At 40.3% G+C, this 15,170-nt stretch overlaps 1 protein-coding gene across 3 annotated transcripts in view; it reads left to right on the forward strand.

Moving 5' to 3' along the window:
- Positions 1–15,170, forward strand: part of grin2b (glutamate ionotropic receptor NMDA type subunit 2B) — a 170,923-nt gene that overhangs the window by 100,519 nt on the left and 55,234 nt on the right. For all 3 annotated transcript variants that reach the window (XM_005810901.3, XM_005810900.2, XM_023348900.1), the window contains 2 exons: positions 173–443; positions 10,245–10,437. In XM_005810901.3, coding sequence (XP_005810958.1) covers positions 173–443; positions 10,245–10,437 — 464 coding nt within the window. The remainder of the gene's footprint in view (positions 1–172; positions 444–10,244; positions 10,438–15,170) is intronic.

Consider the following 15,170-nt stretch of genomic DNA (forward strand, 5'->3'; position numbering starts at 1 on the left):
TTGGCTGCATTGTGTTATAACCATGTTTGAATTAAAATGCAAACAAATGAATTTTAATCTGTACATATGGTGGCATAACACTGGCTTTGATGGTATATTGCCATGTTACTGGATTCGGATGTTAATGAAGTTCTTCCTCATAACCCATCTTTGTTCTCCACATCCGTCTCAGATCCGAAACACCATTGAGAACAGCTTCGTCGGCTGGGAGTTGGAGGAAGTTCTCCTGCTTGACATGTCCGTGGACGACGGTGATTCAAAGATCCAGAACCAGCTAAAGAAACTCCAGAGTCCCGTGATTCTTCTCTACTGCACAAAAGAGGAGGCCAACACCATCTTCGAGGTGGCCCACTCCGTAGGGATCACCGGCTACGGTTACACGTGGATCGTCCCTTCGCTGGTCGCTGGAGACACTGTCGTAGTGCCTGCAGAGTTTCCCACAGGTAGGCAAAAAAAAATGGCTCCTTTTCTATGAATTTAATACAATTTTATCCTATTTAGGGAAGCAAAAAATGAATCCACTTATTACCAATAAATGGTTATTAGACAAAAATTTGTTCCAATCGATTAACTGATGACGTTCCCTTAGACCACAGGTGTCAAACTCCAATCCTCAAGGGCCGGTGTCCTGCAACTTTTAGTTGTGACTTTGCTGCACCACACCTGAATAGAATAATTAGGTCATTAGCAAGGCTCTGGAGAACTGATCTACACAAGGAGGAGGTAATTAAGCCATTTCATTCCAGTGTTTTGTACCTGTGGCACTTATAAAAACTGCAGGACACCGGCCCTTGAGGACTGGAGTTTGACACCCCTGCCTTAGACCTTTTTTCATTGTTGTAGTTTAGCTGCCATCCAGTAGAGGGCGCCATTGGTCACTCTGAAACTGAGCCAGTTGATGCTAAAATAAAGATGGCGGGACCTTGCCAGAACGGAAAAGAGAAACGGTGCAAACAGAGTTCGGTCTGGGATGGGAAATGCACTTTATGCGGTTCTGTTTTTAAATATGAACACATGACAAGCTGTCTAAGTTTAAACCCCATAGCGTTCATTCAGCCGAGTTGTGTGGTGGAGCAGCATCAGCTTCTCGACCAAAAATTACGGATGTCCTATGAAGGCTAGGATGTGATGACAGAAAAGCGGAGGGCATTACGCAGAAAAGTTGTAACATGATGGAAAAAATTGAGCGCGGTTGACTTTTGAGAGCTGTCGCATTTCATGAAGCAAAGTTTTAACGTCCCTGCAAGAACAGCCACAGATGATACTTCTGTATCAACATTTCTCTGTTCATGGGGAATTAAGTGTTTCACATATTTTATTCTTTTTTTCTATTTTTTCCTGTTTATTCAGTCAGTGTTTAATACAGCTCACCCAAAATAATGTTGAAACGTAGTGTGAGGAGGGGTTGGGGGATTTAGGCATATTATAAAAAATGTATCCCTTTATGTCATGGAAAGATAGTTAGCCCTTGTATTATAAGAGAAAGCTCAGTTTTTTTAGGAAATGGCAGCTTATCAATTACTCATTAGTTGATGAGAGCAATCATCTTTATATAGTCAACAACTTGTGTCCCTAAACCTTAATGTTAGCTTTTTATTTTAGTCCGAGATCATCACCTTGTATGAGAAGAGTTACGAAGCATTCCCTCCTCTTGTTCTACGAAGTGTAAATCCGTTCTGCAGTCATAATCTAAATAAATCAAGCTGAGTGAACCACGACCCACTTTTTAGTTGGGGCCCATTATTTAAGAAAGAGTGGTCTGTTCCATTTTATGGCATGATGAAATAAAAAGAAACCAGCTTTCAACACCGATTGTAAACCGAACGTGACATGCTTCTATGTCTAAAGAAAAGGAGCTGATTTAATCTACCTAAAGTCGTCATTCTCTCCCTTCCGGTCTGCTGAGAACTGATTTCTTCACTGCAGAGTTTAAGTCCAGATGTTAGGGACTATTCCTCAGATAAAAAAAGAAAAGAAAAGAAACAAAGCGACCTTTTGTAATGATAAGTTAGGAGCCTCTTCGTCTTCGTCTCCGCCCACATCACCGCCGGAGTCGCTCTAACCTTTGAAGGTCAACTCAAGTGACTTCTGAGTTGGGGCGCATTAAGCGCTCAACCCGCACGCGCGGTCTATCAGGCACACCTGTCAGGCTGCCAAATGTAACACGAGTTGCAGCACTCTGAGGTGGACAGGCTGTTTGAGGAAGGCCAGCTCCCAGCGGGAACCTTTCAGTGTTAGGCCTGGAGCTGCCGTTTCTACCATCAGAACGTCGCTTTATTTCTGTCTGCTCCCCCCGCCGTGACGCAGTCAGGGTGGATGTGCGCACACGAGGAGCTTGTTGGTGTTTGACTAACAGTGATTATTAAACCACTGCCTGTCCTCAGCAGTTTCAGGGGGAAACTTCTTACCTCTACTGCCCCTTTGGACATTTTTGTCAGAAATTGAGCCTCTTAGAGCACCAGGGGAAAAATAACGCAGCCCAGTGTGTTGCATGGTATCGATGAGTGTGTTCAGTAGCTGTTTTCTGATATGGGCGAAGAGGGCAGACGCCCTGGGCGACTCCACCTCTAGGGCGGCATCAGCTGCCACACTAGTAAACATTTTTGCAGTAAAATCTTTTGCCTATTTCTTGTTTGAAAAGTAATTATTTCACAAATAGTAGAACTTTTTTTTTTTTTACAATAGTTGTCAAAATTAATTTGTTTCTTGGAATATAATAGTTTAAATTGTCTTTTAAAACAACTTTAGATGTTAACTGACGGTTGTGCAATGAAATTTGTATCTTGATCAAAATGCAACTGTGGTACACATAATTATATAAATGTTTATCTAATGGTACAGTTAGTCAGCTTCACTTATTTTACTTTTCATTGCATGGTATGGTATTTGTGCCTTGCTATGTGTATATAGTATTGCTCTTTCTCCCACATTTTTTCAAATCAAATATTAGAAAGAGATTTTAAGTGTGTCGGTGACAGTACATTATAATCTAAATGACGCATGTTGATCCGAGGGCCAGGACCGCCCCTGAGTGTGTTTTCATGTCGGCCTACGGAGCCAAAATGGTGGGTTCACACACCTTCACTTTGTGAAGTTTGATCCATCACCGTATTGGTTATTTAAATCACATAATGACTTTCCGCTTGATTTATGCGGCCAAAAAGATAATCGTGTTGTTTGTGTACCACCTGACTGATTGCTAAGTGGAACTGTAGAGTGGCTACATACACAAACCTTGCTTTTTTTTTTTTTTTTTGTCGTTGTTGAAGCTGAATTATCGTGGCATAAATCAAATGGGACGTAATGACAAATAGTAGGCAAAATGTCAACCTCTCGTTTTATGCGTGATGAATAAGGTACAGAATGTGCCAGAACACGTTAGCTGAAGCAGGCCCGGATTTTGAACAGCATCAAATGGAGAGGAAAGCGTGTAATTCATGGTGAATGAAATATGCTGAAACATAAGTCAGATTGTAGATGGCCCTGCTGTTGCTGGTGCCAGGCAACTGTGTTGATATTGCTTAAAGTTTACCACATTTTGTCACAGCCACACATATAAATATCTTTCAATTGGGCTTTTAGGTGATAAATGGTTTTCAATTGCATTTGTATTCACTCCCCACCAGTCAATACTGCAGGTCTTTTTGAGTGGTGTTTCTTAAAGTGGCGGGACCTCAGAAAGATGAAAAAAAGTGAGGATTTAATCCAAAAATGTGTAAAATCTAATCTTTTAAGTTAAAATAACTTATTGAGATGTAATTTGCCTTGCTCCTCTTTCTGACTGAAGGAACCGTCCGTGCTGTGGAGGAGTCTGCTGCAAAAAACACTAAGACCTTTATTGAAACTGTGTGGATACAATAACATTTAGTGTATGGTTTGCAGTAGAGCCATGGTTCTCAAACTGTGGTATGCCTTTAGGCGTATTCAGAAGTAAAGTGTGTATTAATTATTTGGATGATAAATCCAAAAAAAATCAGCAATAATGGAAACGACAACAATGGCCCAAGAACAATGGCCGTTGGTTTTTAGTATCAGGCTAGCTACTAGCATTACAAGCTACTGCCTTCCTTTTGTACTCTTAAACTCTCTGGCAACAAAGTCACTGAGTGTGAAAGACTGAACCAGAAACTAGATATGTAATAAAACTTTTTTTTAGTTTTTTCAGTTTGACTATGACTAAGGTTACATGTAAGGCGGCCATATTAGATTTTGAGTTTTGGTTTGGTGGAACCTTTGATTTATCTTTTAACTTTTCCAATTTCCAACCTGAACATTTGAACTTGTGGATAAAGCTGGAACACCTGCAGCAATTAAACGGCATCATTCAACAAAACATGCACTGCCAATGTATAAAATATCTTTAATTTATCTTGTCTTGTACAACTGCTTCAAAAAGTTCAAAAGATAGTCTTTGTATTTACTTTGGTAGTAGCTGTGATAACAGGTTTGAGAACCATTGTGTGGAAGACTCTGAAAAACCTGCTGAAGTGGAGAAATGCTCATATCCAGACAAAAAAACAATTCTCTTCCAAAAACATTGTCATGAAAAAGATAATAGTCCTCTTCGCCCAGCATACAAATTCTTCTGTAATAAAAGAGGACACATAATATTTGCCCCGTAAATTCATTCAGCGAGCTTTTATCTCTTCTCTCAACTTGAACATTAAAGGAGCCACATGATGCCTTCAGGGGCAGTCAAGCGCACCAACTTCTAAACAAACATGGGGTGAGACGACACTGTGGCGTAGCATGCAACTGATGATTTGTGGTTCAGAGTTCAGCAGAAGGTGCATGCTGGCTGTGGGGATAATTTGCTTGGTTGGTACGCTTAATAATTTGCACGGTGTGTGATGAAGTGCTTCCAAACCTCAGGGGTAATTCCAGTGATGCCTTCGCTAAGTCGTGCTCTGGGGAACCAACTCACTGCTCTGTCAAAATTAGCATTTCCATTTTCTTCATTTTATTGTATTTTTGTCATTTCTGTAAGGCTTCTGTCTTACTCCCGCCTGCTCCTTGTTCATTCTGTTCACATTTCTCTTTTTGCTTGTACTCCTATGCGCTAGCATCATCACTCAAATGGTATTCATTATTGACATAAATACGCTACCAAGCTAAGATTTCTAGATTTGAAATTTAAACCAATAAATGCAAACCAGACTTTGTCATAAAGTAAAAAATAAAATTAAAAAAACCATTAACAAGGTTTTTAATCCAGAGACTAGGCCTTTTAGCATTATTGCTAATGGATAGCCAGTTGTCATGTTCGCCCATTGCTTACAAATCATTCAGATCTTCACTGTAAACATGTTATTTTTCCATAAAGTGCCAAAAACGTCACCACTAGTGTTACATGGATTGTATATTTCGCTTTAGTTTCAGTCTAGACAGGTCAGGGAAACATCTATGGAGACATTTAGAGCATGGTTGGGCTATGAACACCTGGTGTTGATCTTTCACAAAAAATTCAAACATTTACGTTTGTGGTTGTAATGTGACAAAATATGAAAAGTTAAACGGGTATGAATAGTTTTGCAAGCCACTGCACATGCAGGACTCGTAGCAATGAACTTCTTCTGAATTAAAGTTTGGGCTTCGTAAAGACAGTCATAAAGAATAATACAGTACAACTTTAATTCTGCCCTTGGTACAACACTTAACACAAAGTAATCTGTTATGAAACTAGCCTCCTCAAAAAATCTGGAGAATTTAATTCCTCTGACTGTAGATATGAGAAAATATAGGCTTTTGAAGTCACTTCCTGTTTTATAAAGTTCAAAACGCACTTCTGCCTTACCTGAATGGCATGTTCCCTTACCTTTCCCATTTTGAGGAGTTGCTAAATAATATAGGACACCATATTAGGAAACAAAAAAAACAAAAACATGACTTGGTAATTAAAGTTAGGCAAAGTTTGAATTACTAAAATTATACATCTACATTTTTTTATAGGAATTATTATGAATTGTTATTAATGCTAGTTGTAGGAGTTTGGTAACAACAAATATTTTCTTACTTCTTCTTGGAGGGGATTTTTTTTCCCCCCTCACAAGAACATAAAAGTATGTGAACTAAAGATTGCATTTTTGAAAAGCTGCAATAAAAGATTAATGTTTTTTTTTTTTTTTTTAGAGTTTATCGGTGAGCATGTCACAGGAAGATCCAGATTTTAATCAGCAGCCGCTTTTTCTAGCCGGTGAAACATTTCACAGATGTGGTGGCGTTGAGCTTATACGTCACCGGTTTACGTGGCCGTGTTATGACATTTCAACAAGTCCTGAGAGAGGAATGAATCCATAAGCGTCAGGCAGCATGCTCCCAAAGTGCAGAGGAACCCACCTCAGAGCACGTCACACATTCCTACCGCTTCCTTCCCATAAGATACAAGCAGTGACTTTGTGTTAAAAAAAAGAAAAGGAACAAGCTATGGGAGCGAGTTTGAAGAAAGTGTCAAAACTGTGAGATTTTTAGATGTGGTCCTGAAGGGCCGGAGCTGTCAGCGCTAAGGCCCCGTGAGGAGGGCAGGTTGCCAGGCCGCCTGTCTATTTATGCCCACTGACATGATAGTGGACTGGCTGACATGTGGTCATACACTGTCAGACCGCCGCAGATCAACTGAAAGACACAGGGAAAGGACGAGGCTAAATGGAAGACGGAGCGATGGATGGCGAGATGAACCGGGCCAAAGACCGAAACGGTGACAGAAATCCAGTTGCTTTTTAACGTACCAAAATGGACAGCTGGCAGAAATGTACATTTTTAATTAAAATGAATTTGAGGTAAACAATTCGCTCTATAGTCACTGGCTTTCTTAAATGGCACCCCTACTTTGAGGCAAAATGTTATGAATAGTTGCTAGGAAACTAGAGCAATTCAGTGCACTACAATAATACAACTTTGTATTGTGTAAAGCCTCCTGGTTTCTGAATTTTGTTTTTTCTAGATTCACACGGATTAAAAGAACTATTGATTTGGCTGATACATTTGCGCCGTATTAATGTTTTTCTTGTTTTATCATATAAAGAACTTTGAACTGCTTTGTTCAAACCTGCTATACAAACAAACTTGAACTGATTTTTTTGTTTGCTTGTGTAAATAATTCCATGTCCTAAATGACAGGCAAAGATTTAAAGGGCTGTAGCTCTATCAAAGTAACATGTTGAGATTAGCTGTGCACCTTTCACTCAACACCAAAGTGGAGCTCAGAAGGGAATAGTTTGAATTATATGTATAAGAAGCCCTCTAACCCTATCCCTACCCTTTGCTAAGCTAGTCACCTACCTGGATAACCTCCTTTCTCTTCTGTCCATTAGCATTGCTTTGGTGGCTTCTCTAGCACAGCGCCCCTATGTGCTGCATATAGTATAATACCAAAATTATGCGCTTTGGGCTAACGTTAGCATTGGTTGGCTTAAAGCACCTTCCACCTTCTGTGTATATGTCTCCATTACATTTGAAATAAACCCAACGAAATGTCAAATAAAGTTTTAGGTAAAAGTAGAGCGTCATGGCGGAAGCCGTGATGCTCCGCCTGTGAAAGTAAATCTGTTGGGTCTCACCTTGACACCTGGCCAGCAATTCTGAGGACACATTAAGACAAAATTTTAAAAAGTTTGCGTATTCAGACCTGTAACTGATTTAAACGTACAAATACACAAACCTGCTTCCCAAAGAGGAATGAATGAGCTCCTAAATGAATCGGACTTGTTGTAAGTCCGATCTGAGGAGAGTCATTAGATCCAAACGAGATGAAATCACGACACCAGTTTGTCATTAAAAGAGATAAACATTTTTGCACAAGGCAACACACACTGCGTCTCATCTCTTAATGCTGATGCTTTGTCATTAGTTAATTACATTCTGAATGAAAAATATGGATTTTAATCTGAAATGACAGCTGTTTATTAGATGCACGATTGGATGATTTTCAAAATAAATCAACACTCATCATACTTTAGTCTGCTCCCTTTTTCTTAATTCCTCTCAGATTAATATTGTTCCAAAATAGGATAACGAGCAAAAACGAAGTGCCGGATGTGACCCCAGCTTTATAGAAAAACATAAAACAATTCCCAGAGCTTCAGACAATTATGTTGAATGGTTTACGCACTTGGTTACAAGACAATGTAATGAAGAATGAGTTTTCTCAAGGTCACCCTCAGAAATGGGCTTTGAGAAAAATAAACACACCAAAACATATAAATGAAAGTACATGTTTGTAAAGATTTTAAAGTAGGGTTTTAAAAAAAAAAAAAGACAAGAGAAAAGGTTACAGGCGGTACAAAGGCCAGCAGACGGCCAGTCTGTTTTGGACAGATGGACGAACTCTTTAAGGCAGTGGTTCCCAAAGATTTTCTTCTGGGCCCCCCTATGGATTACAATAAACCCCGCCCCCCATCCCAAAAAAGAAAAAAAAAGTCAACTGGCCACCAGTGATGGCATAGTTACTTTGAAAAGTAACTTTTATTGGATTATTGATTACTCCTTGAAAAAGTAACTTTGTTAAATTACTGATTACTTGATTTGAAAAGTAACTAAGTTACATTGAAAGTATCTTTTTTAGGTATTGTCAGCAGTTGCTGACAACAAACCTCTGCCGTCTTACATTGATCATTGTCAAAACTTAATTGCAAGTTATTTCATAATGGTAACATCAACAATATGTCTCCACTTATATGGTTGAGCAGTATGGGAGATTGTTTAATGTGACAACAGAAAAAACGTTAGTAATTTTTGCGTGTTTTTTCGTGGTCCACTATTGTCTGGAAAACTATAAATGGGAATTTAGAACATGTCTCCACCCCGGCCCCTTCAGCCTCCAGGTTCTGCATTACGGCCCTGCATTTACTGTCAGAGCGCAGAGCTCCTCCTGCGGCTCCACAACTCAGATGACCTGCTGCACAGATTTGTGACACTTATCTTAATATTAACAATTATAATGCTGTTTAGTTACGGACACGTTCATTCATGGCTGTTTTCACGTTTATTGCGCTGTCCAGGTTAGTCTCGATGTTTGCAGTTTTTTGGAGCGCAACGCGAAACTCGACGTCATTCACAGCAAATATATTAAATTGACATTAACAAAGACACAGCGGGACGGATCATCCGGGAAATAATGGATGGGGAGAGTCTGACTAGGACTAACTGGATGTCAGACAGATTCTGGGGCTGATTATGTGTCTCTTCTTATGTCCAAGCCCAAATGAGCAACATTCAAAAATGAGCCCCAAAACCGCAACCCACGACTCATTAAATTTACAAGTGACTTTAGTAAAAACAAGCCCAAAGTCCTGGAAGCTCTCTTGAAGTCAGTCAGTATGTCAGCTTCCCTTGGAAGGTTCACCACTGTTCCCACGTTTTCTCCATTTGTGGAAAATGGCACTTATTTACTTTGTAAATCCCAAAGAATATCAAGACGAATAGATGTCTAAGACTTTGTTTCTCACCTTTCATAGCCACATACCATCATTTTATAGCCCAATCAAGTAGCCTTCACTTGGTATAAAAATACTAACAATGTCAAATATGACTCAAAAGAAATTTGACGTTGCAATTTGATGCCTTGAAATTGTGCCTTTGTCCCTTTAAGAAGCTCCTGCTTTTTCACAGCAACGTTCCTCCATTATTCCTTTTTACAACCATTTTTAGGAGTGTTAAACTACAAAGTACAAGGGAGAATGAGAAGCACATTGTTCAGAACAGTGTGGAAATAATCACAGCTGATATGTAATGTGTAAATAATGTCTCTATTTAGCATAGAAAAACTAGTTATGTCATGTTATGGACTAACCCAATGTTGTAATCTTGTTGACACATCAATTGTATTGGGCAAAACTGAGTCGGACTTTCAATTCTCTGTGTTGAGCAAGGCTGACCTGTCCTCATTCTTCTTAGAAATTGCCTGGAGAAGAATCAGCTGACTCATATCTTCCTTAATTAAATGAAAGTGCAGCGTTTTATAGCCTGGCGTTGTGAAACAGGTTGTTTTTTTTACTCATTTATTTGTTCTGCTGGTCTGACAATAATCACCTGTGGCTGCAGCTAGTGATGTCACCTAGGTTAATTTGTGATTTAATAAGAGGGGGCAGAAGGCAGGTCTATTAGGTTATCTTTGAATTTTGACAGTATTTGATAAGCTTAACATTTAAATCTGACAAAAGAGAAAAAACAAAAGGGCAAATACTTATTTACAGCATATATTGTCAGTACTCTGAATCTCACCTCGTCGTCCTGCTTCGTCGTCGCAGGTCTGCTCTCCGTATCCTACGACGAGTGGGACTACGGTCTGGAAGCCCGTGTTCGGGACGGTGTGGCGATCATCACCATGGCGACGTCCACCATGATGATGGACCGTGGACCTCACACCCTGCTGAAATCTGAATGCCATGGAGCGCCGGAAAAGAAGACCCCAATCTCAGGCAACCCCAATGAAGTCCTCAGGTAAGACGGAGGACACAGCAAACCGTATTTAAACTTTCTAATGGGAAGACACCTGCACTCATGCAGCGATTGGATCAATTAGGGAACAATGTTCCTCACATCAGGGTGAAGTTTAATTTGGGGATCACCAGGTCAAGAATCGTTGTCCCTAATGCTGAGACATTTAGCAATAGGAATTCACAGAAACCAAGTCCAAGTCTGATGCGTTTACATACATTCGTCATGGTCTTTAATCTACCGAACATATCTAGTCAAAGCATTTTTATTGCTCCTTTTTTGTTGGGGTGTCATCAGACAGCAACTAACTTTCATTTTGAACTTTAAAAAGTTTCAAAAATTGAATTTTAATGGCAATTTTTGAACATATTTCCTACAGGCTCAAAAGTAAACTCAAATATTTCCATACACCTCTACTAACATTAGAATAGGTGTCTAAGTCGTAACTTGCACCTCAACCACACACTTTTTGTAGCTATTGAAAAACTTCTGGCTTTCCACTCCATAACTTTAAAAATCAGCCTGATTTATACTTTACGAAACCAGTTTTGTTGTGTGTTTGCCATCCGTCGCATGTGGAAAAACACAGTTTAATGTACATTTCAAACTTCAAGCAGATGACTTGAAGCAAAGTTGAATAATATTCAAGACACTTTGTGCAATCCTCCTCCTCTGGAAGCTAAGCATGATACTACCACCGCCATGCTTGACAGCGGGCCCTGTCATAAAAAAGCCTCACTAGCCTTAGCATTCACGACAAACTGGCTCTGCTATCAGGAAGCGCAGCGCAGCAGAGAGGAAAGTGTGGGGTGGAAATCAGGAGGTAGTACACATGCATGATTGGCAGCTCTACGACCCTCATTCTGGCTTTATTGGTTGTTTCTAGTTAGCACTGGGAGAAGACAGAGGAGCTCTTTTTTTCAGATTGTCTGTTTCATACAATAATATCACAACATAGTGTCAGTTTCAGCAAATATGTAAAAAAAATATTTGTAGTAAAAGTTACAAACTGTAGTTTTAAGATCTAAAATAAATCTTTATGGGTTTAAAAACTACACTTTTCTCTTAACTTTCAGCGAATTATCACACATTTGTTATCTTAAAATGTAATCGAATGCAAGACTGGTGCTGAGGGGACAAACATTAGATACTTTTAAGTTTTAAGCATTCACTTTCCTTTAAATTAACAAAGATTAATATGGGATTGATTAATTAAAGGGAAAATGCCACATAGAGCTGCTTCATAAAAGGACACGTTCAGGTGATTCAGCATCTTAGTCTGGTGTAGATCAGCATGTTTGCAAAAGAACACAGATGCTGGTCCACACTCCTGAACGCCAATCCCACACCTTCCCTACACAGAGATCAGATCCCCTTGTTATCCCGCTGAAAGGAAAGCCCGCCCCTTCAGCCGTCCGTTCCAGCAGCAGGCCTCTTGAACCGGTCTCGAAGCGTGCGTCCGGCCGCGCCGCGCTCCGCCTAATTGGTCCCAGTGGCGTTTCAGTCGGCGAACGCCATCCCCTGTCGCGGTGTGCTCCAGAGCACAGCGCCGGAGAGTGCTTTCAGGAGCAGTCTCACCTTCCCGCCGCTGTCCATGTCGGCTCACTCACAGTGTGGGGGGTTTAATGTCGTCAGGACCGAACAGTGTCTGTCTGTGCAGGAGAAGCAGCGCCGTCTGAGGCGTGTTTACTGAAGAGGTTGTCAGTGATTCAGTGAGGACACCGCTCTGGTTGCTGTTGTGACAAAATCGGCTTCCTGCTCATGTCTTCTAACAATGCTGCTTTGAAATGGAGCTGAAGGGACACACACAGACACACACACACGCACACACACACACACACACACACACACACACATACACACACACACACTATGAAAGAATTTTAGACCCCTGTGCCCTGTCCATTTTCACTTTTAGATATTCCTTATGAAAAACACCTCAATTTTGGCAGAGCAACACAAAGCAGTGCATAATATGAAGTGGGAGAAAAATAATGCATGTTTTCTGACAAGTTTTTAGAAAAAGATCTGACGAGATTTCTGTTCATATATAACGCTTAGAAACAGTTTTTGCTGCAGTTACAGCTGCAAAGCTTTGGGGGTAAGCCTCTACCAACAAACCTTGTAGATACTTTGAGAATGGATGGACACGGTTTGGCACTTTTCCTCAGTCAGATTTAATCCGGACATTGACTTGGGCATTCCTTTAAATGGCTTTAATCTAAACTATTGCATTTTGGATTTGGTTGTATGTTTAGGATTGTTGCCTGTATATCCACTAGCACTGCAAGCTAGTAGCTAGTCGCTGTATAGCTAGTAGATATACTGTACATGTATATAGTTTATTTTCATTTTCAGATGACTTCTGAAGTATTTTAATTTTAATTTGGGTGTATGTATATTGGCTTGAACAGAAATAGTGTGACAAAGTAAAAAGATTTGCTTAAAAGGCTTAGAAACACTTTGCACACAACATTTTCTGCCATCCCGGTGTTAGCTGCTCACCAGAAGCTTAAGTTAATACAAAAACACCACTTTTTTTTTCTTTTTATAATCACACTCCAACATCCCACTTTGGCATCAGCAGAAACACATGCTCACCTCTGTGGCTGATTGCATGTGAACCCCAGCAGCCCTCACCAAAACCTCATAGCTCAGCCGTGTACTCCTCTGATATCACTTCAGTCCCAGTCTGTGCTTTACTCCTTTCTGAGGTTTTGCTCTTGTTTCACTACTGCTTCCTGCTTTGAACCAGTGGTGGAGTTCATGGCAGCTACTGCTGCCCCTGGAATATTATTCCCCTACTCTGTTTGTGTGTGCCTGAACTGCTTTGTTCAACTCTCCTGCGCCGCTCCCTGCTCTATTGAACCTTATCCTAACCCCGTTCCTGTTTGCCTTTGTCCGCCTTGCCCCCACGGTCTTCTCTTTTCTTCTTCTCTGGTGCCTTTTTTCGCCCCCTACGTCTGTTTTCATCTATTCTGCTTTCTACGCTCACCTCTGTGAATTGGTGCTCACACCTTCTGTCCTCTCTTCTCTCCTCCTGGTGATTTTCCTCTCATCTGCACTGCTCTGCTCCTCCCCGGCCATTGTCTGCACTTCAGACCTGCAGTTTTATAATCAACTTAGCTGTGTAGTTGATTAGATCAGTTGCGAGTGCTGCTGAGATCCTTCGCCTTTCGCTGCCTTAACTAAATTTGTTTGGTGATAACCTTTGTCTTCAAGTGTTCAATCAGGAGATTAGCAATTGGCAAAGAGTTTATCTGCTCTGAACTGAATGAAGCGCTTAGTTGGCTGGAAGGATGCTCCACTTCCTGGACAGTTCACAGCTGAGTCTATTTTGTTTGGCTAGGAAGAAGTCTGGTTCTTTTGGGGAGGTGTGAATTGGACTCTGACGCGGAACAAAAAAGCAAACTGTGGTCTGCCAGAAAACCTATGTTTCGGTTCAGTTCAATGTATATGTGAACATCAAGCGGACCGGAAACCGCCCCAAAAGGAGGAAGTTGACTATAATGCAAGGCATTCTGGGTAAATGCAACCAAAACAAACGCGTGAGTCTAGCCCTAGTGGGAGAAATGGCTCACGGTCTTTTATCAGAGACAAAATAGAAATTCTACAACTGCAAAAATCTGACATACTCAGTGTCTTCTTCAGAGGTTTTTGTGTCGTTTTCTTCTGTAGTTCTTGGTGCAGCCAGTTTTGGTCCCCAATCCAGCCGAGTCCACCGGACTACCTGGTGTGAAAACAGCCGTAGAGAATCAAAACAACAGATGAGGAGAGCATGACTAGATATGCAGGGTATTTGTGATAAATATGTTCCACATTTCTGTCAATGTTGCTTTAGTTATTCATCATGACGGCATCGATATCATTGGTGATTAAATAGTTCCCTTACATTTCTTTTTAGGAATTTCAAACCTCATGAACTGTCAGTTATTTTACTCTAATAGCTTAAAGTTCTTTTAGGTGTCGAAGAAAGTCTAAAGCCACATGGATGATAGAGTAACTGATTTACATTTCTCCTGTCATGTTGGTGCTGTGCACTGCTAGTCAGCTGGATGAAACAAGACCCCTACACTTTAACATTTAGCTGGTGTTTCTATTCTAGCTGGACTCACATCTCAACAGTGCATCCCTATGAATGATGAAATACTTTAAAAAACAAGGAAAGACCATAAGAAACCTATGACAGCCTTTTCATTTTTCACATGACGTTTTGAAGCTCCTTTCTTTTGCGATTTATTTTTAATAAAAGGAAAAGCGTTGTCATTTGTGCACCACTAAACCACTCTGAAAACATTACACTACGAGACAAAACCTTTTTTTTTTTTTTGATGACTTTCTCCTATTTATTTGCTAATGAAAAGCACAAATGTTAGAGTTATGCATTACTTTGTGTTGGTCTATCACATAACATATAATACACTAAAGTGGGACAAAATGCAAGAAAAACAGAAAACAGGGTGCTGTGAATATTTTGTTTTCACACTTTTATTGCTAAACGCTCCAGCTTAGCAATCAAAAGGACATCTTTAAAAACACATGGACGTCTCTTTCTAATGGTGCTATGAATTTTCCACACTCATTGGTCACTCATCTTAGAAAGACACAGTTGTTAGACATCTCCAGTTTGGAGAAGATATTAAGCCATCCTGTTTCATTGAAACCTCTAAATTAAAATGAACCGTCTGTTTGACCTTGTTCTGTTTCTACATCTAATATGCAGCTTATGTTGTGGA

The sequence above is a fragment of the Xiphophorus maculatus genome, chromosome 16 (assembly GCF_002775205.1).
Source record: "Xiphophorus maculatus strain JP 163 A chromosome 16, X_maculatus-5.0-male, whole genome shotgun sequence".
Lineage (NCBI taxonomy): Eukaryota > Metazoa > Chordata > Actinopteri > Cyprinodontiformes > Poeciliidae > Xiphophorus > Xiphophorus maculatus.